This window comes from Colletotrichum siamense (assembly GCF_013390195.1).
Source record: "Colletotrichum siamense strain Cg363 chromosome Unknown KSG_Cg363_contig10, whole genome shotgun sequence".
NCBI classification, from domain to species: Eukaryota; Fungi; Ascomycota; class Sordariomycetes; order Glomerellales; family Glomerellaceae; genus Colletotrichum; species Colletotrichum siamense.
The window spans coordinates 1634512-1661502 of record NW_023501023.1 but is presented as its reverse complement, the minus strand read 5'-3'; the positions used below and the strand labels follow the sequence as shown (position 1 = coordinate 1661502).

General features: G+C 54.1%; 7 protein-coding genes across 7 annotated transcripts; 3 read left to right on the top strand and 4 right to left on the bottom strand.

The window, feature by feature from the left end:
- Positions 1-224: 224 nt before the first annotated feature.
- On the bottom strand, positions 225-1366 carry ADH6-1 (NADP-dependent alcohol dehydrogenase 6; the record flags this gene model as incomplete). The annotated part of the gene is made up of 2 exons (XM_036646193.1): positions 225-1124; positions 1190-1366. The coding sequence occupies 2 exons, from the start codon at positions 1364-1366 to the stop codon at positions 225-227; spliced, it is 1077 nt and encodes a 358-aa protein (XP_036488158.1).
- A 4437-nt stretch (positions 1367-5803) lies between these two features.
- On the bottom strand, positions 5804-7002 carry crf1-0 (putative glycosidase crf1; the record flags this gene model as incomplete). The annotated part of the gene is made up of 2 exons (XM_036646192.1): positions 5804-6831; positions 6918-7002. 2 exons carry the CDS (start codon positions 7000-7002, stop codon positions 5804-5806), a joined length of 1113 nt encoding a protein of 370 aa, XP_036488163.1.
- A 7212-nt stretch (positions 7003-14214) lies between these two features.
- On the top strand, positions 14215-15201 carry CGCS363_v014342 (Acyl-protein thioesterase 1; the record flags this gene model as incomplete). Its single annotated transcript, XM_036646191.1, has 1 exon — positions 14215-15201. The coding sequence occupies one exon, from the start codon at positions 14215-14217 to the stop codon at positions 15199-15201; it is 987 nt and encodes a 328-aa protein (XP_036488162.1).
- Positions 15202-20020: 4819 nt separating this feature from the next.
- Positions 20021-21154, top strand: CGCS363_v014341 (putative 4-hydroxy-2-oxoglutarate aldolase; the record flags this gene model as incomplete). The annotated part of the gene is made up of 1 exon (XM_036646190.1): positions 20021-21154. One exon carries the CDS (start codon positions 20021-20023, stop codon positions 21152-21154), a length of 1134 nt encoding a protein of 377 aa, XP_036488324.1.
- Positions 21155-21491: 337 nt separating this feature from the next.
- CGCS363_v014340 (uncharacterized protein) lies at positions 21492-21917 on the bottom strand (the record flags this gene model as incomplete). The annotated part of the gene is made up of 3 exons (XM_036646189.1): positions 21492-21582; positions 21662-21722; positions 21803-21917. 3 exons carry the CDS (start codon positions 21915-21917, stop codon positions 21492-21494), a joined length of 267 nt encoding a protein of 88 aa, XP_036488323.1.
- Positions 21918-22721: 804 nt separating this feature from the next.
- TYR (Tyrosinase) lies at positions 22722-24796 on the top strand (the record flags this gene model as incomplete). Its single annotated transcript, XM_036646188.1, has 8 exons — positions 22722-22894; positions 22945-23021; positions 23074-23153; positions 23209-23256; positions 23319-23678; positions 23776-23930; positions 23986-24580; positions 24638-24796. The coding sequence occupies 8 exons, from the start codon at positions 22722-22724 to the stop codon at positions 24794-24796; spliced, it is 1647 nt and encodes a 548-aa protein (XP_036488227.1).
- Positions 24797-25411: 615 nt separating this feature from the next.
- On the bottom strand, positions 25412-26836 carry Mfsd5-1 (Molybdate-anion transporter; the record flags this gene model as incomplete). Its single annotated transcript, XM_036646187.1, has 3 exons — positions 25412-26044; positions 26098-26589; positions 26639-26836. 3 exons carry the CDS (start codon positions 26834-26836, stop codon positions 25412-25414), a joined length of 1323 nt encoding a protein of 440 aa, XP_036488659.1.
- Positions 26837-26991: the final 155 nt, after the last annotated feature.

Sequence of the window (26991 nt, the reverse complement as noted above, 5' to 3'; positions counted from 1 at the left end):
GGGTTTGTTCAAATTGAAGCTTGTTGCTTCACGAGTTTGAGATTCATTCCTATCTCTCTCTATATGTCTATAATGTAACCGATTCGCTATGCCCAGTCTATGCACCCATGTCATGTCATCAACCTCATCTTATGTACAATGCTGCGGGAGCAAAGACCCGTCCGTGTAAGTCTGTAGTCCTTGTCCTGCAGCGATTCATCCCATAACTATCGCAAGCCTCCAACTTAGTTCTGGAGGACGTAGCGGTAGCGGGCCTTGCCGTCCTCGAGGTCGACGATGGCCTGGTTGGCCTCGCTCATGGGGCGGACCTGGATCCAAGGCTTGACGCCTTTCTCGGCGGCAAGCTCCCACATCTCGCGGATCTCGTGGGGAGAGCCGATCAGGGAGCCGGTGAACTTGACACGGCGCATGACGAGGGGAGCGGGGGCGATGGTGTAGGCACCGTCGTCGGGCATGCCGACCTGGACGAGGGAGCCGTCCAGCTTGATGAGGTTGAGGTAGTCCTGCATGGGAACCTTGGAGGAGGAGACGGTAGAGATGACCAGGTCGAAGGTGTTGGCATACTTCTTAGCCCAGTCGCCCTCCTCGGCGGTGGCAATGTAGTCGTCGGCGCCCATCTTGAGGACCTCGTCGCGCTTGTCAGCCTTGCGGGAGATACCGACGACCTTGTCGGCGCCCATGGCCTTGGCGAGCATGATGGCCATGTGGCCGAGACCGCCGACACCGCTGACGGCGACGGTCTTGCCGGGGCCGCAGCCGTGGTTCTTCAGGGGGGAGAAGACGGTGACACCACCGCACAGCATGGGCGCGGCGTAGGCGGAGTCGAGGCCGTCGGGGATCTTGACGACAAAGTGCGAGGGGCAGCGGTGGTACTTGGCGTGGCCACCCATGGCCTTGCCGCCGTTGTAGTGGAAGGCGCCGTAGGTGTGGACGGACTTGGGGCAGTACTGCTCGTTCTTGGTGGAGCAGGGCTCGCAGTCGCCCTGGCGGCCGAGGCAGGAGTCGGACTGGGCACCGACACCGACGCGGTCACCGACCTTGATGCCGCCCTCGGCCTTGGAGCCGACGCGGACGGCGACACCAACGATCTCGTGGCCGACGCAGACGGGGTAGGGAGCGGGGCCCTGGTGACATGTTAGCTTGTTGTCACATCGCAGCGACGTGCGTGGTGTTGTTGCTGTAAACTTACCCAGCCGGAACGCAGAACGTGGATATCAGAACCGCAGACACCGGAGTGGGTGATCTGGATGTCGACGTCGGTCTCCTCCCAAGGCTTGGGGTCGTACTCCTGCCAGACCATGTTGCCCTCGCTGGACTTCTCGTCCAGGCCAACCCAGCCCTCGAACTTGTAATCGGTAGCGGCCATTGTGATTATGTGTTGTTGTGTTGTCGGTAAGGAAGAGAAAGAAAGGGTATCTTATGTTGTTGAGTGTTGTTGAAGAGTTGAGTTGATGTGTGTACGTTGAGAGTGTCTTCCACAAAACGAAACTGCTGAAAGAAGAGGAGCAGCTCAGCTCTTTTTAAACCTTCGAACCCCCATCCTCAAAACAACGTTAAGTCCTAAACCACATCGGCGAAGAGGCATTAACGCCGCCGTCGTCGTCCAAGGAACCGTAACTTGGGACGATAGCATCCACGCAAGAGAGTGAGAGAAAAAAAAAACTGCAACACGGGTGGGGTCAAACAGCGGGAACGAGCTGGGAACAAGATGGCACCAAAGTGCGGCTCGATGCCGCGGCTCAGATCGCAGAAGGGAGGGATCCTTGGTGATACCCGTGGTGGCTCCCGCCAGGGGACATGATGGTTTGAAAGAAGCGGAACTTTTCCAGAGAAGGCCAAAGAAGGTCAAGATGCGTCGTAATGATTCGTCCGACTGGAGCGGGAGTGGCCACTCCGCGTAGCTCGGGTGGGTTCAGTTGTTATCTGGCTTAGAAATCTTGTTCAAGCAGCGCACGGATTTAGAGCTTCTCTATGGGTAGGAGGTTGCGAATGGGGGATTGGATTGGATGGGGGCAACCCGCGAGAGGCCAGCAAACAGCGAAGCAAGGTTTCCGGCGTGCCGTGTCCTCGCTCTTTCAGACGGCGTTGGAGTTCCCGATGGGTTCAAGGATTGGCGACAGAGATGGGGACTGTCCGGGCTAGGCCCGAGCAGCTGTCTAACACACGTTTACAGTGCATATGGATCCCTGGAACGAAGAAGACCCGTTGGCGATAAGGAAAAGATCCGGGATGTTCTTGGCCGCCAGTCCCGAACGATCATGGTGTTTTGATGTCATCGACTCCAGTATTCTTCGGCACTTGCACGGACTCACACCGCCATAGAAGCTGAGGGAGGGGCCGAAAGAGAAAAAATTGGAGGTTGCCAGGTGTTTGAGAAAGTGGTAGGTTGGGGATTTACGGTTCTCTGTCGTTCTTTGAGTTCTTCCATGTGTCAGTCAAAGAAAGACAAGGGCGGGAGAACCTCGGTATCCACCGCCACAGTAAAATTTGTTCTCTGTTCTCCAGCAGACAGCTTTCCCTTGAGTCCCTCCTGGGTTGGCATTTGCGGCTCTCAAAAAGTGTGGCATTCTTACGTCAAGTGCGGGCTCTTCCGTGGGCGGCATTCGTCCGCACTGGCATTTTGGTTCCGGCAAGCTTCTAGAAACGTGCTTTTTTGTGGGCTTCGGAATGGGAAACTTTGTCGTGCAGGGGCCACTAGCACGTCACCGCGATCCGCTTCCCGCCGGCCATTCCAGTCGGCGTCTCCCGTCTGCCGTCCCCGTCCGTGTCTCTAGACAAGAAATGTCAATTTTTTAGAGTTCAGATCTTCGACATTGCAACCCCACGAGTCCACAGAGGGACGCCCGTCGACACTGGATCTCACGATGTTCTGAAAGAGGCTTTCGGCCAAGGTGGGGATGCAGAGTCTTGGGTTCTCACCGATGGTGAAGTGTCTTGGCCAGGGACCTATCCTCGGTGACCAGGGTCGAGGATGCAGGTTGCGGTAAGGTGCTGACGGTACGGAGATATCTCGTCGACGCGAGAGCACATAATTGTGGGCTACCCAGTTTCACGCAGAGCTGTCGTTGTTGCTGCTGCTGCTGTCGATGCATGTTCCACCCCTCTGTGCTTCCGCGGTTGCCGCCCGTTGGGATGCCACTTTTCAACCCCTTCAGAAGCCGGGCCCGATCAAACGACAGCCCACTGTTCGGAGCGCAAACAACGAGATGGGATTACGTATCTCCGAGCAGCAGATCCCGCGCCGCGACTGGTGGTCGGGGGCATGCTGAAACTTCGCTGCCCGAGATCTCGACGTGAAATCGCGGCGGTGTGCGTCCGTAGTCGGCGTGGGACGATGACACTTCAGACGCCGTTCTTCCGGCCGTGGGAGGCTTGATCGTACGAAGAACCACCGGCTCGGCAATGCTGGGCGGTAGTTATGGTTCCAGTACGTGGTGATGTTGAGACAGTTATCCGAACGTTGGCCGAAGGCGCCTCTCCAATCCGTCAGTCTGGCACGCCAGCACAGGATCGACATTTTGACATTGAGCCGGCCATCGCCTAAGGTGGTTGTGTCAGGTAGCAACCGCAATGTCGGGAATGCTTCGATTGGCCGGCGTTGGCAGCTAAAAAGGGGAAAATAGAAGATGCTGGGAAAAATGAGGATTTTGCCACTGAAGAGCAACTACCATGGCAGTATGCGCCGTACCTGCATAAACCTGCCGGCACGCATATGCACGTCGACGGCAGGTTCGGCCCCACTACACCGTGAATATCTGTGCCTGACCTTCCGGCTGCTGCCGGGCCAGGCAACTGGCAAGCCCCGTCCCGGAGCAAAACCTCGGAGCAAGGCCGGCAGTTCCTTCCCGAATCAGAGTGCGGTGGCCGGGCAGGACCAGCCGAAAATCAGAATTCGTAACTTACCTTACCTAGGTCAATATTCAACTTTCGGCTGATATCGTCTCCACCTGCCGAACCATGACCCCCAGCCGGTGCCTGCCTGCCAAATCCATCCGGCCGAGACAATTTGAGATTTAACCGAGTCGCTTACCTGCTGAAATCCTTCCTCGTCAATCCCACCCGTCTCTTATTTTCTCCCCCTGCGACATCTAGCAGTCCCTTGAGACGTCAATGCAAGGGCCTGGAGGCAATCATGTCAAAAGTTCGCATTGCTTGATTACCAAGACACGCACAGCAATAAATCCGTAGTCCACCGCCAAGTCGATATTTGATCGCCCTCGCACTGATGCTTGTGCGGCTGGAGCGGCACCGAAAAGGGCTGGCTCTCTGAGAGGAGGCCGAGGCTCGCGGTCCACCGTCCGCCGGGCGGGGTCCCCAATTTTACCTCGACCTGGGCTCGACCTGGGTCACCGGTGCAATGGCAGGCAGGAGGTCGGGTCGGCAGGTATCTGCGGGCTCGGACGAACAATAAACAAATGCGGTGAGCGAGGGTCAATGGTGCTCCTCCCCGGCTGGAAAGCAGCTCCGGCGGTAATAAAATTGGTCTGGCCTGGGTTACACGATACCTAAAAGATGCGCCGTCGCCGTCCCTTTGATCGCTTGCGTTTGCCCAGACCTTAGGAAGACATTGTGCCGCAGGGCGACCTGGCGAACACATCTTGGCTCTAGCAGTTTATCATTAATTACCAAGACAACTCCCCCTCACTCTCTCAAATTGCCTAAACAATCGCGTCCTGGCGAGCGAAGGATCCGGCCGGAGGGGTGGTGTGTTAAAATGCCTCGCGCCGAACGTGTGTTGGCGCTGACCTTGGGACTCTAGGAGACGTTGGGGCTAATGAGATAAGTACCGTGCAGTGAGTGACAAACGCCATGATCGATTCTAGGCTGCAGTGTGGCTGATGGCACGACCGCGCTGTAGGGCGGCGGCGGGACTGTTGGCTTTTGGTCTTTTTACTGGTTGATTAGCCCGTTGGCGCATCGTGAAATTTCGCGTTTGCTTCTTTTTCCCGCGCGAAATGGTGGAAATTAGGTCCGAATAAGGTAGGGCGCAGGAACAATGGCCGGGCGCGCCCCTCTCTCTCAGTCTCGGCTCTCCAAGGAGCCAAGGAGCCAGATTCCCTCCCCTTTCCCCTCCAGTTGTCCCCTCATCGTGTCGTTGGAGCGGGTTCAACGCCCGACTCAAGTCAGCAAGGTGGGCCCATACTTGCTCCTTAACCTCAAACGTTGGAAATTGCACCTTCTCGTATCCGCCAAGACGTTACGGCTGATCATCTCGGTGATCCTCTTTTATGCGAGTCACCCGAAAACCCAATCGCCCAAGTAAAAATAAAGCCATTCACGATCTGTTCAGGGAGGGGGCAGAAGACGACTCATGTTATCAAAAGAATTCTTGTTAAGCAACTAGTTCAACCTCCCTGGAGAGGCGACTGTTCTAAGGTATCATAAACCATCGGCTGAAAACACACCAAATCTAAAACCTCCTCCGTCCGAAAGCTGCAATGTTCCCATGCGAAATGTTCCCGCTGCTGCCTTCCTTTCTTCTTCCTCCTCTCGAGTGGACAAAAACAAACACCCTGAGAATCGCATGGCCGTCGCGGATCTGATCCCCATCCTATCCTCCCAAGGATCCAAGGAAAAGCCGCGGAGAGCGTGATCATTAAAAGTACCAGATTAAGTCAAGGTTGGCCTCGACTGGTCGCCCAAGGCGCCCCAAAAAGCTGGGGACGGCCTGCGTACTTCAGTCGGGATAAGGATCGTGGTGGAAGTCGAAGAATTGTACAATCCGCTCTCCAAATGGGATTATTTTGTTGAGTCATACGCGTGCGTGTACGGTCGTTGATCGGGTTACTCGGTCGGAAGCTGCTTACAGCAGGAAGGTGAAGAAGAGACCGGCGGCACCGAGAGCAAGGTTGGCCTTGTTCATGTAGCCGGCGCCGGTGACGGTGGCGGGGGCAGCGGTGGTGCTGGAGGCACCGGTGGCGGAAGCGCTGGAAGAGCCGGAGGAAGAACCAGAGCCAGTGGCAGTGGCGGAACCGGTGGCAGTAGCCTCGGAAGAGCCAGAGGCGGTGGCAGAGCCAGAAGCAACGGTGGTCATGGTGGTCTTGGTCTCAACCTTGGAGGTCTTGCTGGAGGCGGCGGAGGAAGAGGAGTCGTCGTCGGAGCTGGACTCGGTCTTGACAATGATGGACTCCCAGCTGCCGGACTTGTCACCGTAGACGTACTCCTTGGCACCCTTCTTGCCACCCATGTTGTCGGTGATGGTGATGCTCTTGTAGTAGGCGTTGAAGGGAGCCTCGTTGAAGTCAGTGTAGCCACCAGCCCACTCGACGGTGCCCTTGGGGGCGTCCTTGCGGCCAGCAACCCAGGTTCCGATCTTGACCTCCATGGGGGTCTGGGGGAAGCGAGATCCGCCCTTGGCGTCGGCGTACTTGAGCTCGCGGACCTGGGTGCCGTCGATGGACCATCTGACGTAGTCGGAGGTCCAGTCAATGGTGTAGGTGTGGTAGGCGTTGATGGGGTCGGACACGGGGTGGTAAGCACCGCGGTCGTAGGTAGTAGTATCACCCTTGCCGAAGTAGTTGGTCTGGACCTGGGCGGTGTCGCTGCCGATCCACTCCCAGTCAATCTCGTCGAGGTCGTCGGACTGGAGGACAACGGAGGTGACGACACCCTTGCCGGGGGCGGCCTTGAGGACAACCTCGAGCTTTCCGAAGAACATGTACTTCTTGGAGGCCATGGTGGGGGCGTCGGTCTCCTTGTTGATGGCGAAGAGAGCACCGCCATCCTCGAACTTCACAGAGGTGCCGTCGAGCTTGCGGAAGACATCGTCGTTGTTGCCCTTGGTGAAGTCAATGCTGACGGACTTGCCCAGGGCAGGGTCAGCAGGGCAGTCTGATAAACCAAGTCAGCAAGGTGGTCCCGGCAAGCACATTTTGAAAAAAAAAAAACGGAAGGTGAAATGTGAAGGTCATACATACCCTTCTTGGTAGGGTCGCAGGTGGTGAAGGTCTGGGCAGTGACCGCGGTAGCGGCAAGAGCCACGGTAAGGATCTTGGAGAACATTGTGCCTGTTGTTGAGACTTGATGTATCAAGACTGAGAGGATGGAGGAAAAGTTTGAAGGTGATGTTCTGGTTGTTGAGGGCGAGGTGTTTGTGTATTAAAAGGAGGCTGGCTGTTGCTCGAGCTGAAAAGTTGGAAGGAGCTTGGGTAGGAGCGACAGTGTGGAAATAAAAACAAAGGCTTGATTAACGAGAGACAAGCAGGTAAGCTAGAAGAGGTATGAGGGTGCTCGTGGGGAAGCAAAGTAGGAGAGGTGAGGAGGTGAACGAGAACAGACACAGACTTACGATGGGGGGAGGTGGTTTTATTATCCTCTGCAAGTGAGGTGAGGCACAGCAGCGAGGACAGGGCAGCACCAGGCAGGAAGCAGCAGATGGCCCAAACTAGCTAGCAGAAACCAATACCACGACCCAGGGCCCTCTCTGCTGAGCATGGATGGCTGCAAAAAGTCTCCATGGTGCCTGGGAAGGGGAGCACGGGAGGTGACTGTGACTGTGGTGGGTGTGTGTGGTGGTGTGGACGGGGGATGGAGCTGGGCGAATCAATACGACCTCGTACCTTATTCAGGACCCTGCACTGGCCCTTGGTGCCCTTGATGGTGCCCTTGGGCTGGGGGAGAGCGACTGTCATCGGCCAAGCCTTTCAGTCCTGCACCATCAGCTGGCACCCCTGGCTGCTTGGTCTTAGCCCTTGGGTCTTTTTGGGTCTTTTTGGCTCTTGGGGCGTTCCCATGCGGTAGGTTGGCCGGGGTGACGGGGCCGTTCACTTTGTTCTCTGGTGAGCAGACAGCAATGGAGGAGACAAAAGGTACTTTGTGCAGGTACATAGTACACTAGAGTAAGAGAACCGTAGTAAGGTACTTGTCCACCCAAGAAGTGTGAGTGGCGGCATGACCAGAAGAGAGAAGCCATGGAAGTCCACACTCCACAATGAAGGCCCCTGGAACCGGTGGGCTGCTGCTTCTTGTGTCCAGGATCCATCTGGGTTAATTTACACGCTGACCCCCAAAGCCAATCAGAGCCGCCGGATTCGACCGCCTTGCCCGAAGAAGAAAGGCACCGAGTGGAGTGGCGCTGCTTTCTTTTCGACCGGGATCTCCTTTCCGTAAGGCAGAGCCTGAGTGAGGAGACCCCGAGTTCCTTTCCTGAGAGAGAGAGAGAGAGTGTCTCCAAAGTTCCTCCAAGGCCTCGGAGAAGGAAAAGGAACAGAAGGAGGTATGGGAAGGAGGACGGATGGCGTTGCTGCTGCCAAAGAGAGAGCTTGGAGCAGCCTGCCATCCGTTCCTGAGGGATCGGCCGGGGCTGCATATCTAGCTGGTGGTACATTGTACTGAACATCGATCAAGACAACGAGAGAGAAGGCCGCCTCCAGCGCATCGGTTCTCCATCGGCCTCTATCCGATGGCCCCTACAGGCTACCGAGGACCTGTTATCCATCCGCCGTGCATCATTACGGATAACGGCCCACGGGAATCAAGCATAATTTCCTGGAAAGCTCAGTCCGCGAAACCGCCGTCTCTCGCGACGTTGGATGATCAGCGCAAGAGATTGACACCAACACGAAGAAGCCACACTACTAATACCAGACAAGTACGCATGCCGCCAGCGGAATTCCACCACAGGGCACGTCAAGATCGGCTCGTCATCGCCCATCTGTCTAGGTAGGTAGGTAGGTATCTTGACGCTGCCGGCCTCTGCATCCGGCCCGTTTCCAGCGCATTCCAACCCATCACTGCCACGAGGCAGAACATTCTTGTGCCAACTGCAAGGTAACGTCAAATGTGTCAGCCAGCCTGTCGGTTGTCCTCGCCCATTGTCAAACATCGCCCATCTCCTCCTTCTCCCGCATTCCTCATGCCTCGTTCAGTGTGTCGATGATGGCTACCGCTGAAGGCATGCCCTGTTCAACTCCCATAGCTGATCGGAGCGTCCTGTCGAGCACCAAAACAATAACATCCCGCTTTCTTCGCCTGGGAAAATAAGGGGCGCCGCAGTCTGCAATGGTCCCCCAACCAAGACACAGAGCATGGGACAGTACTAGTGCACCGCATCGTGATAGGGCACAAGTCACAACAGCCTGCCGTCGCATCTTTGGTGATGTCTTGCTCGTCTAATAGATCGTCTCTGAAGCAGTGGGGTGACCCCTGCGACGCATCCGTGACCGTCCGAGTCTGTGTTGTCTTGTCTCTCTCCATCTCTCTCTCTCTCTTTCACGCGACGAGACCGACTCAGCAACCCTAACTGACCCCCCCCGTAAGAACCGTGTTAATCCTACCTTTGGCGTTCCCCATCGCCCGAAGTCGCGGTTGCCGTGTGCCTCCCGCTGCGAGGCCAAACTCTCTCGCTGCGTCATTGGAAGATCCCCCGGGGCCTGCCTAACTCACCTTAACTTAGCAACACATCAATATATCGTCTCAGTGCCGCTCACAAGTCATCATCGTCCAGATTTACGAGCACGTCTTGCCGCGCAGGGCAGCGCGCATCGCCCTTGTCAGATTGCTGGTACGTACAGAAGGGGACTTTGGATTTATTGGATGGATGCCACGTCGAGACCCTGCATTTAGACTTGCCATGTGCCTTAGTGCGAGCGCGCGCGTGCATAATTAGGGAGAGACGGAGGGAGGCCAGCAATCATAGTAAGCAAGCTGCGCCCAGCGACGACGCAGGAGACGGGAGTTCTGGGCAGTTTTCTTACTGTAGCCCACCTGCCTACTACCTCACTCACCTTGTCAACGATGAAGTTGGCCGAATCTTGGAAGCTTGGGACTTGTTTCTCTGCGACTCTGCCACTTCGCGTCTCGCCATCTCCCACCCGGCCCAGTCACCCGTTGATTGATCTTCAGATTAGATGCTCAGCCGAGCAACATGCACCGAGACCCGCGGCCGCCGCCAGCCAACCACGGCGCCTCGATCCCGATATGTTGTATTCGCAGTCGGGTTTCCATTTCATCACAGCTGTGCAATCGCCCCGTTTGTTAATGTTCCGTGATCCATCATCTCCTCCCCGTCAGCCTGGGCTGGCGCCCCCCGAGGAGTCAGAACCAGCCCATCTCAGCGTCCCTGGCTCATTGCTTCATTGCCAAGGCTCCAGCTGCGACTTGCTGTGTCCTCCGTGAAACAGGAGTGCCTTCGTCCCGGGCTGCCCTAAGTTTCTTTTCCTCGTGAAGCTGCGAACCGACTTCAGCCCGCCGGTTCGAAACAGGCGGACCCAGGACCGGGCTATCCATATCCAATCCACGGTGTTGTCAGCCAGTCCGGCCCCCTATTGCCCACCGTCAATTTCAGAATCTCTCCCCACGAGCTCCTCGGCAGCAAATCTCTCTGCCGCAGGTTCAATTTTTCTTAGCCTCGTAGAACGTCGTGCCGGCGCCCCGAAGGCCCCAGAGATCTTCATAATTCTCCGCTGGGAAGGCCAAAGGCCAAGGCCGGACACGGGGCTTTCACCCATCTGGCATCAGGCGCTATTTCCAGACACGAAGGTGAGAGACTTCTTCTTTCTGCCAGTGGCGACGACCGTTTTCTGACTTTCGGTGCCGAGGTGAGTAAGGTGAGCCTGGCGACAGCCAAAAGGGGAGGAGGGCGCCATGCCGCGCCGCAGCCCGCAACGTTCCATGACCCCGAACCCACCGGACTGTTTTTTTCTTTCGCAGCCCGCCTGCATGCCCGCGCCTCACGAGATCAAGGCTCGCTGCAACCACGAAAGCTAGACGGACCGATCGCCAGTCCCCGGGGGCGTAGGTACGGTACTGTAGTCCGGATACTCGTATCCAACTGGCTGGGTTGCCTCTGCCTTACAGTTTACTCACTCAACCCATCCCGCCGGCGGCTGTCAGAAGGTGGCTGTGCATGATGCTGGGGCCTGGGCAAGAACAGCACAATCGGGTACCTTAGGATGTGGTCTCTGCTTCGCTCATCATCCATCAACCCCGAGTCCATCAACCAGCCCTGCGGTGTGGACTTTGGACAGAGTTCTCGCTTGCACGGGCGCTTCTTTGCTCAAAACACGACGGGACAGGCCGATCCCAGCTTCGAAACGTCACTCAGCCCACCGCTACCTTCGCTTTCTCCTTCTTGCTCATGACTTGTGTGAATGGAGATCGATGGGGTCGGTTTGTCATGCCGAACCCGCCTTCCCCTCTGCCAGCCCGTGGAGACAATGTCTCTCGTTTTTGCTGACATTTCGCGTCACCTGATGCGCTTCATCTTGCCTTGGAGATATTGAAATCTTGGGTATCCGTACGGTCTCTCCACACGGTTTTGTGGAGGAGGCGCAGGGCTTGCAGGCTTGCAGCGCCCTCGGCCGCTGAACCTGTATCGACACCGAGTTGCTGGGCAGGTATCACGGCATGTTGATGGGCGGCGGGTATTCAAAGGCTTGCAGAGGTAGCTTGAGACTGACATCTTGCGGGTGAAAGCCACATCACGCATGTTATTGTTTGTCCAACCAGACCACTCGGCACTTGCCACGCGATGCTGCAGGCTGTTAGACCCAGATCAAGTCCAAGGGGGTCCCCGACTCTGGAGGTAGTTGTCCTCAGCCTTCCGCCAACAAAGAAGCCGCCAGAAATAAACACATAAACGATGTCAACAACGTACCATGAGGAAAACCTGCCAGAGTCTAGTCATGGAATCAAGCGGGAAGCCAACCACCATAAACGCCGTCAGGGCGGTCCCCTGAAGACAGACTAAAAGAGAGCGCCACTAGCGGCAAAGACATCTCTAAAATTAAACCCAGGAGGGCCGCACCCGCCCATCCCCGCCCGTATCGCCAGGCTCCGAGAGGCGTACCATGCCAGATGGAGCATCTGTCACCCTTCGCTAATCTCGAAGAGACCTCGCAGGCTCGCAGAGTGCTGTGAATGCAGACACCTGCCCTCTGCAGCATCTTCTCATGTTGCCCCTCTCGTCATTAGTCGCCGCTGCGTGGTCTCTCTCTTTCTCAAGTCCGGTGACCTCACTCAGCCTTATGACTCTTGTTTCTCTAGATACGCCCATAAAACCTCGTAAAAAGCGGTAGAACGGCTCCATATCCGCACGTCGGGTCCGAGGGCCACGCACGGCGTCTCCGACCGGTTCCCACTGGCGCGGGTCGCCAGCTGGTGATACGATCGCTTAGTTTTGTTTGGCGACCTGATCAACCCAAACACTAACACACCCTCTCCAATTCTATCCACGCGCGTGGGTGCTGCCATGGCCTGTATGATCCTTCAGGCAATCAACCACCTAACAATCTCATTTGTCAGTAGCCTTTCGTGGCAGCCGTTTCCGTAGCGCTTTAGGCCATGTGCTGTTCTCGTCTAATTAGACTACTAAGCCCTCGAATCCAGAGGATTTTCCGTGCCGCGTCTAGCAGGAATGAACAATAGCCACCCACCGCTATTGAGTCAGGGGCAGTGGCCAAAAATGGGCGAGAGTGATCATTTAGTGAGGTCTCTAGCTCGCTCTTCTCATTCAGGCTGTCACCGTTTGTTCTTGGCATGAGGCGTCTGTGGCCGATGATTCGCTGTCATCCGAACCCCCCGTTGAAGATGCTTTGACCTCGAAGCTGATGCTGAGCTCAGACGATGGTGAAGCTTCGATCCTTCCGTCAAATCAGGAATCTCTCCGGAAGGCATGGGAAAGCATTCGGCTCCGTGCAATTTGATCTTTTGCAGCCTTCTGGCTTTGGATTCGCCGGTTCGGTCAATCGCGCAATGTGGCATTGACAGATTGGCTTCCGATGCAGCGATCCTTCTGCAGATGCACTCCTCTTTTCCGTTGATTCGAATCCCATACGCATGAACACCACAAAAGCACAACTGAGACGGATGCTATTAATCTGGGAATGGCCTAGACAACATATGCGGCTGAGTTTGCATTTGATGCTTATTGCTGCTGCCTTGGTGTGACGTTGTATGCTCCCCAACCACTCTATCCATATTGATGAAGGAAGGGAGGAATGCATACATGCACGCTAGTGTTCCCCGGCTATTGTTGTTGCACAAGATCGCTCCAAGGCTTGCAGATGCCGAATCGCGGGCGGCTGACGCGGCTGCGATGGCGCTGGTGATGTGGTGGTACACAAGAGGACCTGCCTCTTTGCAATGAGCTGAACCTTGAATGGCAGCAATCACTTGTTAAGATGACTTGACTACAAGAAACCCTCGTGTGCCACTAGGCGAAAATTCAACACCAACCTCGCGCCGTTAATTCAACCCTATTTTGGCTACCGAAGAGTCCGCATAGCAACCGTGATACTGAGGAATGCCAATATTGTAATCCCAGTCTGTAAGCTGTTTCACGAACGTCAGCTTATATGATTTCGTTTTATCGATGAAAGATTGCCGGTACTCTGAGTGAAGACTTATACTGCAATCTTCAGTATATGTAATATATGATAGCGCCATAACATCGTTGAAAATGCCAAGAATGATCTTTCCTTGATGTCTTGATGAGCCGAAGTTTGGAACATGCCTCTCCTCATCGGCTCAAGCATACATGATCCCCGTAACTACTTCGATGCTCCCACCAAGGACTCCATCTTTCGTTCAAGGGCTGTCGCCAACAGTCGTTATTTCCCCGTTCAAGGGGTGATGTAGAAAAGTCAGCACCGCGAGCGACTTCCGATACATACAGGAGTGGAAGCGTGGTTTGACACCCTTAATGAGGAATCAAGGGAGATCCGTGTGCCAACCTCGCGGGTTCATTCAGTTACCTAATGGCCCCGTCCTAACTCACGGCAACCTCAAACCAGATGATAGCAATGCATACATAGAAGAGGGGAAGACGGAGGGAGGTGAGTTTTGCGGCCTTTGGCAACCGGTCGCAAGCTGGCTATCACCCAGTGTGCTGAGAACTGACCAAAACATCGCAGAAAGCCCGAGGCGTGTTTTCTTTCACGAAGGGATGATAGAGATTTATGTGGAAACGTACTGAGCCGAACCCCTGATCTTGAAGTACGCACACAATCTGGTCTGGTGAAGTAGCTATCCAGAAGGGAGCTTTACTATGTCTAGGGGCGCAGTTTTGGGCGAATTAATGCCCTTCCATGATAAATTCGGTTCAGTGACAAGTTTATGCAAGAAAATTGTCAAGAAATATTTGCCCCCGAGGTTTCAAGATGCCGGAGGCTCCCTGTGGAGACCTGTCAATCCGGATCACAAAACCTCAACTTTCAACCCCGCATCACCACCTCCGGTCGGACTTCGACATGTACCTCACCTCCTCGGTCGAAGATGTTCGAATCACCAAGTTCGCCGCAGCTCGCAAACGCAAGTAGCGAGCCGCGTCAGGCACTTCACACATTTCCACCGCCCACCATCTTCCCGCCTCTGAGGCAGCCCCACAACCAGACCATCATCTTCCTCCACGGCCGGGGCTCCAGCGCTCGCATCTTTGCGCCCGACCTTCTTGATACCTCTGTTGCTGGACTGGAGACGGACAATGGTTCCAAATCGCTGAGAGAGTCCCTACCAAACACTAGATTCGTATTCCCCACGGCGCCACGGTCGCGGGCGACTATCTACAGGCGATCCATCATCAACCAATGGTTTGATGGGAGCGGTGATTGGGAGGAGACTGTTCTGGGTCATGCGAAGGAGACCATCGAGTTTTTGCATCGCCTTTTGAGGGAAGAAGTCTTGCTTGTCGGCGGCGCAGATAGAGTCTTTCTGGGCGGCTTTAGTCAAGGATGCGCAACCGCTCTTGTCTGCATGCTGCTCTGGGAAGGTGATTCTCTCGGTGGCATCGTGGGAATGTGTGGGATGCTGCCTATGGGCGGCGGTCTCCGCGACATTTTGCGTCAGGGCGACTCTGGTCAAGAAGGTCTAGAGTATCACGGTACCAGGCAGGAAAGAAATGTTGATATCGGGGAGGATATCCTTGAACCCACAGGCGATGACAACTGGGACCCCTTTTCTCACGAGGAAGATAGCTCGCAAGCCACTCCGCTGATACAGGCCTTGGACCTTCTACGGGAAGAGATAGGTTTTCCGCGACTGGAATCCAACTCAGAACCTCGCGTACATGAAATTCCTGTGTTTCTTGGTCACGGTACCGAGGATGATAACGTGCTGCTCCGGTACGCTGAAGACGCCTCGAGCGTATTACAGATGGCGGGGTGCGAGGTCATTTTCAAGAAATACGAGGGGCTTGGTCATTGTCATTCCCCACAAATGCTACGGGACATACTTGAATTTCTGGCTAGAGAGAAAGTTTGCTAGAACAGGCGCAAGCGGGGGACGCTTGCTCAGTTCTCAAAGCAGATTGTAACGGTTTCTCACGGAGATGTCGTTGAATTAGAAACATAGCCTAAGATCGATATGTGCGTGGGCAGACAAGCAACATGTGTAGCACGTGTCTCTGACTATCCCAAGAAGTCGGTTCGAGCTTACTACAAATGGGCAAGGCTTCGTCCAGGTTATTTCTCTTTGGTCTGGTTGAACCTGGGGAAGAGACGCGGGGTGTGGGGGCTCAAGGAGGCAAACCGAGGTTGGCCGTGGGGTTGGAAAGCACTGATATGGTCTGCTGAAGCTTCCCTCTCAGCCTAGTAGTCCATCTGTTTCCCGGGAGGAATTCAAGTAGACCACTTAACCGCCAATAGTTGCAGCACTGAAGGGGATCTGAAGCAACATGTTGAACCGAGGTCAATGAATACCAAGAGGAAGGCTTTCAATCGCAATCGAGAAAGAGATGTTGGGGAATGTGACTATTCCTCATCATGAACACCAAATGTCTCATGTTGACTGCCTCTCACGCTCACGATCATGTTGAGGCTGGTTCCTCGATGGGTAAGAGGCAACACATTCTAGCTTCGTCGTCTGATTGACCCCTGAGCCTGGAACAACCCCGCAATTGAATTAGCATGGTTTCCTCCAGCGGACTAAGCAGGAGAAAACAATAATTCGAGAGAATTACTTATGCGGGGTGAGAGAACTACAGCATCATGGGGTCACCGGAGGTAACGATCTATGTATGGGTTGCGGCTACTCCTTCACTCCTCACCCTCACCTTCGAGGCTAGATCGTGTGAGAACTCGCAATGAACGAGAGACACGTGTAGAAAGGCATGATTGACTCAGGTCATCTCGGCACGAGACGGCTTAGCCACGAAGGATTCTGATACGCTTCATGCTGGGCACGGAAAAGGCTTCCACAAGAATAGTCATAGACGCGGACCTGTCGCCTTCTAAGAACGAGTGGCACTCGGAATCCGAAGTGACTCTAGCACAGTTTCTTGTTTTCTCCGAAAAGAAATCGAGCCACAAACTGGAGCCAAGACTCTTGACCTGAAGGTAGTCTGGCTCCGTATTGTACCAGGCTTTTGGGTCAACGACGCATGACGTCCCGCCCCCGGATTTTCCTGAAGGGTGCAGACGTGGCATAAGAGGCTCGTTGCTGATCATTGAGGGCGTGAAATAGTACCGGAGAGATGGCACGTCTTGTAAGTAAGGTCTCATCATCGAGGTATTCTTCGACACGTAGCAGCTGCACCATTGGTTCCGTCTTTGAACTATAGCCATACCGAATCAAAAGAGCAACTACAAGACTGAGGCCATTGCCTTGTCGCAAAATCTGGCAGTCTCTACGTCAATATCGAAAGGGAGGCCCCTCATTCGAACATAATGATCGATTACAGAACCGGATCTAAGGACACAGATGTGCCTTACAACTGGAGAGCACAGCGTGCGGGGGCATCCGGACGCCCGCCTTGGGTAATGGTGTTGTAACCCGGGGTGAGATTCATGCAGCCGGCAGAGGAAAGGGAATGGTCCCGCGGCGCAGCTGATGGACGTGCAAGAGCGGCTGAAGGAGAACGTCCACATAATCCAGGTGGATTTCTGCAATATTATGGAGGGTCGGGGTCAGCAGACTGCTCCAACTATATCCGACAATACTAACGAGAACAGCTCGGGGTCTGGACCGATCGCACTTGAGCTAGACAAACACTGTGAGAGACTTGGTTGACTTACACTGTCAATTCGGCACGTACAAGGATGCCAAGTCTTCGGGCATGCCTACATTCGACTTTGTGGTCACGAGCGCATGCACGCATTCCAAAAGACGAGCCTGATTTGGAGGATTGCGTGCAGCTGTGTGCGTAGCATATTACGTAGCGTTGTCGGGGTGCAAAGGATGATGAATTCCCCCCAAACCCTGAAATTTGGAGGGTTATCCAAGAGTTATGGCGAAGCAGGCGTTTTTACTGTAATACTGCCATCAATGTGAGGGTTAGTCTGACTAGGCAGCCATCAATCCATGTCAACAATATCCTCAACAGTCTCATATAGTAGAGGATTTAGAGGCGTGAATGATTGAGGTGTGGTAGTTGTTGATTAGCTTCACAGCATGTCTGTTGGCTGAACCCTGCTACTTAGACTAGGGTCTGCCAAACCTCCACCCGAAATTAGCGAATGACGCCCTGTTCTGTTTCTCAATGAGGCAGAAAAGCGAAAGTGTGGAGATGGCTGGAAGGAAGGACCCATCCCGTCCACATGCGGATACCGTGATGCTCATGAGTGAGATTAAGACGAAGGCCGTTGCCTCGAGTTCTTCTTGGAGAGTTAATTGCGTACGCGTGTCGACCATTTCAATTGGAGAATAAGTTCTTTCCTGCATCCTGAGCGACATTGTGGTGTCGTCTTTGCTGAGAAGCCGGGATCAGCATCAGCACCGTGCCTGCGTCTAGTCTAAGTCCTGCTAACTTTCCTGCTTCCTCCCGCCTCCTGTCTCAGGGATCAACCTCACTCCTTCAATTGTGTGACACACAATGGTGACGACCGATGTTGGATTTGGCGCCTCACTCGCCATCTCACACTCCGTCGCGGAAACATCACGCTCAGTGCCCGAAAAAAAAAAGTCTTATTTGCCGCTGCATCATGCAGGTAGTCCCAGAAAATCTTCAGAGTCATATGACTGTCTCTCAGTCGATGCGGAGGTCCCACGACCCTGACCTACCGATAAGGCTCAGCCGAGCGATGAGAGCTCATGAATCAATGACTGGGTTGGCAGTCGCACAGTAAAGGGCTCCCGAATGGCAACGCTTCAATGATGTTGGCTAGGCTCTGAGGATGTCGGGAACAGTCCGACACCAACCCTCATCGGCCCAGGCTGATTCGTCCAAAAAGATATGTGACGTCTGTATTTGCCAAGCTGATCACCAGCCGCTGCTGTCAGTACCGCCTTTACCCGCACATCCATCACACTCACTCACTTTCGAATAGGTCACCAATGCTCCCGCAGACCGACGCAATGGAACCAACTTCATCACATGTAACGACCGGTCTCGATGATGGCTACTTCGCATTAATCCATGCATCTCATCCCAATCTGCCGCAAAGTACCTGGCTCGGTCAATAATTCACCGGTGAGAAACATGTTTGGCCCGAATTTCACCACGGGTCACGACGGAGTCCGAAATCTGCACGCAATCAGCCCCACGACACGACAGCCTCATTTCGCGATGCTTATCGCCAACGCACTCGACATACAGCATGTTCTTGACCGGTACTGATGAGTTGCTGCCACCCTAGGACAGGCCATCGACTCATGAAGACCGATGAGGGCGAGAGGCTCAACGAGTCGAACAACGGCCTTGACTAGATGTCACAGTGAAAGCACTCAAGTTTCTTCTATCAAAGTACGTCGAGAAGAAGACATTTCGTTTGGCGCGAAAAGTTGATGGATGGTGGGTTCGGCTCACAAAACTAAGCATAAGCGCCGGGCATCTCCATTGGCACCACATCACTTTCGACAGTCGCCATACCGCCCATCATCTGGTCCTGTAGCGAGCCCGACCGCCTCATGGGAGATGTGACAAGGCTCGAAGCACCTCGACATCTTGACATCTCGGCCTTCGCCCGAGTCGATTACCGAGTACCGAATGATTCCAAAGAGGCCGCCGCATCGAACGACAACGTGCCCAGTACCCGAGAAATCCCAATGTGGAAAATGGTAGCCGGTACAAGCGCTGCCTGCTACACACGTACTGCAGGCTTATGGATCTCACTGCCGCTCACAACAGCTCACCCCGCAACACATATGCTTGATCGCTTTGAGCTGATACCTTGACCTCATGGTTCGAGCCTTCTGTGATAGTTCCAACAATTTCCGTATTTGTCTCTATCCCGGCTATAAGGGCGGAAATGTTGACCATTGATCAAGCACACGAGATACCTTACGCATGTGTGAAAGCAGGACAGAAGACATTGGGTAAAATGTGCCCGGCGGGAGCTAACCCCCACACAAAAAGGTCGGGGACGTACCCCAGAATAATCGTCTTCTCTTCCCCAACCCATCCTGGCCTGATCTAGTCTTGCCAGCGCTGGATCTTGAACCTCCCACATACCATCTCAAGCATTAGAAAGCCCGGGGTCCATCTTAGCGCATGGCTAAGCGGTCGTCCTCCGCCGCACGTCTCGCACTGTGTCGCGGCATCCTGGTCTAGCCGCTCACATCTTTGCGATCCTGGTCGCTGCACTCCTTCGTACCACAACCGTTCAGGACAAGTCAACGCTCGACGTATGAAGAATGACTCTTGATGCTTCATTGCTGGCATGGCGCGTCTTTCTCTTCCTTGCGTGATTCCAACAGAAATCGGTACTTCATGGTACAAGGGACTTGGCTTCGTGTCATTCGAGTTGAGCGACATCGCCTCCATACAGGAGGAAAATTACGACTGCCATATCGTTTCGAACGCCACCAGCTCCCTCTGGGGCTGTATCAAGTATGGCAAGGGAGAAGTAGAATTGAAAGTAAGAGCGACTGGTGATTTTGCGTTAATTAGTTCATGATAAAAGGGCCCCTTCTTCCTTCTCCCACACGCCTCCCTTTGCCGTCGACCAACCCTCCAAACCTTTTTCCTTTTGCATCTTCGAGACTCACGAGGGAACGTGCCTTAAATCCAGCTCCAAGTACTCTTCTATTGTCCTGTCATATTCTACTATCTGGTTCCGCGTTTCTAGCGCGTACTGTGCAACGCTACTCCTTTCGCCTGCCGTCACACCCCGGGTACGCCCATTTCCACAAATCTTCTAGGTTGACCATGGCCCCTCACAACGATGCGCCCTCACCGACCGGAGGTTTCGCAGCTGGGATCAGAAAAAACTCACTTCGCTCAAGCGCACCGTCAAATCTCAACATCGGAAGCTCCGCGGATCCGGAATCGCATTCACCGCTGAGCAGCTCCTTCGACAGCGCCTCGCTGGGTGCTGGTCTCGACGAGAGCCGGCCGCTCGTCCCTGGTGTTTACGTGCCAACCATGTGCTTCTTTGACCCTGGCACTGAGAATGTGGACACCAACACCATTGCCCGCCACGCAGTGCGACTTGCCCAAGCCGGTGTTACCGGTCTCGCGACTCAGGGATCGAATGGGGAGGCGGTTCATCTCACCCACACCGAACGCCAGGTGGTTACCGCCACAACTCGGCAAGCCCTCAACGAAGCCGGATTCTCCAAGATGCCGATAATCGTTGGATGCGGAAGCCAGAGCACCCGTGAGACTATCCAGTACTGCTCAGAAGCTTGGGCTGCTGGGGGAGACTATGCTCTCGTCCTGCCCCCGTCGTATTACTCCGGTCTATTTGCGCCTTCTTCCGAGACCATCCTGAGATACTTTCGCGAAGTTGCGGATTCCTCTCCGATTCCCCTTCTGATCTACAACTTCCCGGGAGCAGTGGGAGGGATTGATCTTTCAAGCGACGTTATCGTGGAGCTGTCTCAGCACCCGAACATTGCCGGCGTGAAACTGACGTGCGGCAACACTGGCAAGCTGAATCGTGTCGCAAATGCCACGAGGAAGTTGGCAAAGAACCCAGATGCGGATGTGCCTGAGTTCCTCGTGCTGGCTGGCTCGGCCGACTTTTCTATCCAATCTCTGGTCGCTGGAGGCCATGGCATTCTTGCAGGGCTGGCCAATATCGCTCCCAAGGCATGCATAAGGACAATCAAGCTCTTCCAAGAAGGAAAGTATCAAGAAGCACAAGAGATCCAAGAGGTTTTATCTCAGGGAGACTGGGCAGCTATTCAAGGAGGCGTCGTCGGAGTCAAAGCTGGCCTTCAAGCCTGGCTGGGGTATGGAGGGGTTGCGCGCAGCCCTCTGCCGAAGCCCACACCAGACCAGATGAAGAGATGGAAGGAGGGCTTCCAAGAGCTCATCTTGCTGGAAAAGTCTCTCTGAGTCGAGCTTCTTTATGTCGTCTCCGTGTGGTCATGATCCGAAGGTGGTCATCGTGGGTCAAAGGAGTTTGGAGGCTTTGGAGAAGCAATTCTTGAGTCTCATTGAACCACGTCGAACGAAGTACCGTTGGAATCATTCAGGCACCGCGTTATCCCAGTTGTCTCTGACAACGAACTCAAAAGTTCTCTGTCTATCACGTATTTAGGGGTTCCATTTGGTTCACAGCTCCAATATCACTTACATCATTCCCTGCACTATTGAGAAATCATCTCCGCCACCATGCCTGGCAGTAATACAACTGATGCCGTGAAATAGGTTGTGTCCTAAAGCTCGCCCTTTATGGCGGAACAGTCATGCACCACTGAACCTCCGCAAGTTCGACATCGTTGGACCTGTCAGCCATCCCTGTGATATTTTCTCCTCGACTTCTTGGCACCGATTACCTTCAACATCTTTTAGATACACCTTCACGTAACGTAACGAGCATACGGCTAGACGCCGACATACCTAGGAGTAGGAAAACCCGCACGATCAGCTTTCCCAGCCGCATGTAATAAGGAGAATATTACTGTTGCCACGTCAGTCTTATGCGCTTTACCCGCAGAAGACTGCATCATCTACGAAGGACAACGGCATTCTCGCGCCTGCCAATGAATCTCGTCAGATGAATCACTGTGAGAATGACCAAAGCCCGTCGCAAACCTCGCCGAAAGCGGTGAGTGTGCCAGGACCTAGTAACCCTGAACTTCTGCCTGCAACCCATGCTTCAGACGGGAAGCTGCAGACCGGAAGAACGGCAACCCAGCGTAAACGACTCGCGGTGATTCTGTTTGTGACACAGGTTGGATGTTGTGATTTATGTTGGCCGTAAAAGCCGCGAATGGGCGCCAACAGAAAACACGAGCCACGGATTTTGAGAGATAGAAACCGGCCGGTCGGAGGCCACAGCGGGAAAGAGCGAACAGGGTAGACAGGGTGAGCGCCTGACCGCTCTGATGTTTCCACAACGTTTTCTTGAGGTGGCCCAGCTCGTGAAATGCATGCAACCTCCCGCCGCGTACCTGAATTTCGATAGTGCCTTGATCTTCCGGACTTCTGCTTTCCCCATCGAGTTGAGGCCTCACGCCACTTTGATCATTCCTTAGCATCTAATCAGCAAGAACCTGCAAGCAATATAGAGAGGTCACACACAAAGTGGCTTAGTTGCTATTTCCGTCACCGTTTGTCGGAGCGTTCTGCGATTGTTCCTGGTTAACTGTCTGTGGAGCTGGATGATCGTCATGCTCGCGACCCAAGAATCAGGTCTCCTGAACATCGTCGCCCATGCCGAGCGACGGTACGCGAAGGCTCCAACAAAAGACCTTTCCACATGCTGGATATGCCACAAGGTTGGTGACAGCGCGGGAATGGAACGGGTCCGACGGCACCGCTTGTTGAAGCACCAACCTGGAAGCGCTTGACTTGACCATCGGGAATATAAACACCCTCGCTTTCCCCTTGGGTCTTGAGAGCTTGATCTTCCTTGGCGATCTGAAAAAGTTAACCATAATCAGATTCCCCCAACGCAATGATTACTCTACCATTCGAAGTTATACTCGTATTGCTAGTGGCCGTCCCATGGACGGCTGTTGGGCAGAACCTCCCCGTCACAGGGGTCAGGTCCGGTATCAACGCCCAGACAGGCGAGGTGCCGGCTAGGAGAGACATCAATAGCCTCTACGACGAAGGAGGACCACAATGGTAGATGACTGTCTCAGACGAGAGAGATTAGGTTGCTGACATTTCTCCAGGGATCTGTACGTAGGGGCGCTCACGGCGATGCAGGATGCGAATGAAACGGACCCCGTATCATTCTTCCAGATTGCCGGTAAGAACTACAGGGTCGTTGATTTGAACTTCTAGTTAATGGTGGGTCTCAGGTATTCACGGGCAGCCGTACATGGCTTGGTCTGGGGGCGGGCCGCAGACAGGAGCAGACGCAGGGTATTGTCCGCACAATGTAAGCAACCTTAACGTGGAGAGTTGATATTGACCTGGCTGACATTCGCAAACAGCAAATGCTATTCGGCACCTGGCATCGTGCGTATCTTTCACTGTATGAGGTTTGTGCATCGTTTCACAGGTTCAGGTTTGTCTCCAGGAAGAACTGACACTCCCGACACAGCAAGTCCTTGTGCAGCATGCCAAACGACTCGCCGCCGCCTACCCAGCCACATCAAGAAGACAGTATGTCGAAGCTGCCGAGGATCTACGTTTAGCATATTGGGACTGGGGTGCCAACTCCAACGTACCTCCAGTGAGCGCACTGCCAACGGTTGTCATCAACAGATCGGACAACGGTACCCTTCGTCAGACCACAGTCCGGAACCCTTTCTTCAGGTACACATACCCAGAATCTGCACTTCAGGGCGACTTTGGCAAGTTCGACGGGAAAAACTACACAAAACGATGTGTCGATGATGGGCAAAGCTTCCCAGAGTCGGCGAATGACATTCTCTCGGGGTTCAATCTCAAGGAGAAGGTGGTAAGTCTGAGACATACTTCCGCCCACAGATCGAAAAGCGATCGCCCGGGGACTTTTTTTTCAAGTTGTACAGCGGACACTTACTGATTGATGACAGTACAACGTCTTTCTAAAAGCGACCAGCTTTGACGAAATGGTCTCGGCGCAATCTCAGGGAGCCAACTTTGAAGGCCCTCATGGCGAGGTGCACGTTGGAGCAGCCTGTGGCCAAGACCTCGTGTACTTGTCAACCTCAGCCTTTGACCCCCTGTTGTTAGTTGAACCTCTCACTATGACGAGATCAACGAGCTCTGACTCAAATCTTCAGCTGGCTTCACCACACCAATGTAGACCGCCTCATAGCCTACTGGCAAGCTCTTCATTTCGAGAACGCGACCATGCACTTCTCGTACCCCTCGAATCACCTGTTTGCGACGCCTCGAGGAACCATCACCACACCAGAATCGCCAATGATGCCATTCATCGGTAGAGGAGGAGAGCCTCTCACCAGCGAGTCGGTGACGCAAATCCGTGATTGGGGGTACACGTACGCGCCCATGCGGTTCTGGGAGGAGGCGCCTGGAGAGACGAAAATGGCGGTCAGCAGGACCGTGAATAGTCTCTATGGTCCGCAGGTACCTAACTCGTTCCGGGGAGTGAAGAGACGCAAAGCTGCACCCAGGACGGAGTACTTCGCCAAGGTTCAAGTTGAGAGGAGTGAGCTGGAATTGCCGTGCCAGGTGCAATTGTTCATGAACGGTGGCCTCGCCGGTTCCTTCACCTTATTAGACATGCCGAAGCAAGGTAAAAGTTACGACCAGATTCCGTTGAGGAGGGCTATGAAGTCGGCTAGCATAGGAGGGTCTTCGACAAAAGCAGTTCTGGAGTCGATCGATGATAACTTGGAGGTCGTCATCAGGAAGGTGAGTTCAGTCTTGTTTACGTTACTCGCAGGATCTTAACTGACATTCATCTTTCAGCTGGACGGGACGACGATCTCACTCGAAAGGGTGCCTAGTCTGAAAATTGAGTTGGAAGACGTCGAGGTAATCCCTCCTGCAACGCTGAACGAGCTTCCAACCATTGGGAAGTCGAGCAGGCGGACTGCAGTTGCTCGCCCTCCAGCTGTTATTGGATAATGTAGCTCCTCGAAGTCTCTCTTCGCCTTGTACCTGTGTATCTAATTTCTAATTTGTTGGCTTTCCTTTGCCGGATGGGACAGAATACTATGTGATTCCTTAATATTTCGGGCGGCAATCAGTAGTGGTGAAGCAAGGCGGTATCTAGATAAAGAGGTGTACAAATCGCCCTGTCAAGTTTGAGAATGAGACACTATTTGAAATGTGACGACCCTATTCATCAGGTGATGTGAAAGATTTGCCCATTCCGGGTGTTTCGGTGTACACATTCTCGCTCGGTTCCAGAGACACGATATGTGTGCATGCGCAACGTCGGACGTACTTTCGACGCAAGGCTTAGCCCTGGCGCAACGAGACCCGACACCAGGGCGAGAGGGCGAGCTTTAAACGGCCCGATGGGATTCGTGGGGTGACGTGTCCAACGGGCGCTTAAGTCGACGTCAGTCAGTCGGTGAACATGTTGGCGTGATATCGTAAGACGGGTCAAATCTGATTTCCATGCTTGTGGAATGAACATGGCTCCTCTGTTGGACATGTTGGACATGTTGGACATATAGACCTTGAATATTATCCCATTATCTCCTCCGTTTTAGTGCCAGATTTGCAGCCATCCGCTCATACATCCTGTCCACCCATGAGCCATAACGCGCCGCAACTTGCCTGGAGCAACATGCCGCACACGAGGAACACCTTGTTTGCTCCTTCGTCACTTGTGAACATCAGACTGACAACGACGAACAAGTTGAGCGGAATTCTCAGAACACCGTAAACCTGCGCGCGTACGCCATCGTCCACAACCTTGCCCTTGAGGTAGCCCATGGACGGGAAGTAGAGTCCCACACAAGCTTCAAAGAGACAGAACAGCCAGAAGGTAACCTGCTCTGGTCGCGCACCACCGGTGCCGAGAGCAAAGAAGACTGCGTTAGCTGCGAGTAAGACTGCGAACAGCAAACGAGACGGAGTTGAGACCATGGCAGACAGGCGAGGATACAAGAGGGACGCGAGCAGAGTCGAGGCCATGAAGGCAGCGAAGATGATGCCGTAAGGCAGGGTGTCCGGAGAAGAGGAGGCGGCGACGAGGACGGGACTCCAGAGAACTACAAAGAGATACATGGAACCTTCGAACATTGTTGATGCGAGACCGATGGTAAGCACGCGCCTGTCAGTCATCGTGGTCCAGAGGCTGGGTTTCTTTCCCTTGGAAGCCTCCTTAGACGAACTTTGGCCGGTGGAACCGTAGTTCTCGTCCTAAACACCCGTTAGCCTAAAGACCAAGATCTGCGCAGTGACAGGAATCTTACCCATTGGCTGGTAATGATCCCGGCGGCTAGCACGAGCAGCCCAATGCTGGCGAGAAATGGCGACTTGCGCGTTCCGGTGATGGAAACCAGCCACTCGCTGGCAACGCCACTGACGATGGCCACAATGCTGTTGACTGTGCTCATGAAGCCGAAAGTTCGCGACAGGTCCAGACCTTTCTCCCCGAGACGACGGGCGTGAAAGTCGGTGACCATCCAACTCTCAAAGACACTGAAAAGAAGACTGGTCCCGAGACCTCCGAGGACGCGGCCGACGAAGAGTAGCGGCAGGCTCGGGATGGTGGTGAGAAGGCATGAGAGGGCGTAGGCGGCGCAGAAGAAGAGACAGCTCGCCTTGCGGCCGTGACGGTCGGCCAGGGAGCCGATGAAGTAGCCGGCTACAGCTCCAGAGACAAATCCTGTCGTGAAAAGCGTCGGGACAAGGTCTGAGGAGATGCCGTGCTCATTCTTGTACAGGGAGTAGAGAAATGGGCCCTTGTGATCGTGTCAGAAAGGTAAAATTAATTGACTGGTACTGACTTACCTGAAGCCAATCCGAGCCCATGACGAGAGCGTAAACGACGTAGAACGCCCATTGCGATCCTTGCTGGGGTTTCTCTTTCTTTCGTTGTTTCGCGCTCTTCTCATCGTTTTTGACAGGTTTATCAGTGTTGCTTGAGGCGAAGAGAGCGCCACAGGCCACCAGAAGGCCGGCGAGATTCAGCTGGTAGATGTCCAGCATCTTGACAGTTGGTTGAGAGGAAGTAAATGACAAGTTAGCCCGGTTTGCAGGAAGAAGACGAAGGAAAAAGGAGAGCCAGAAGATAAAAGAACAGACAATGGCCTGAAGAGATGAAGATGTTTGAAATCACGAAGCTCCATGTGTCCTTCTCCATC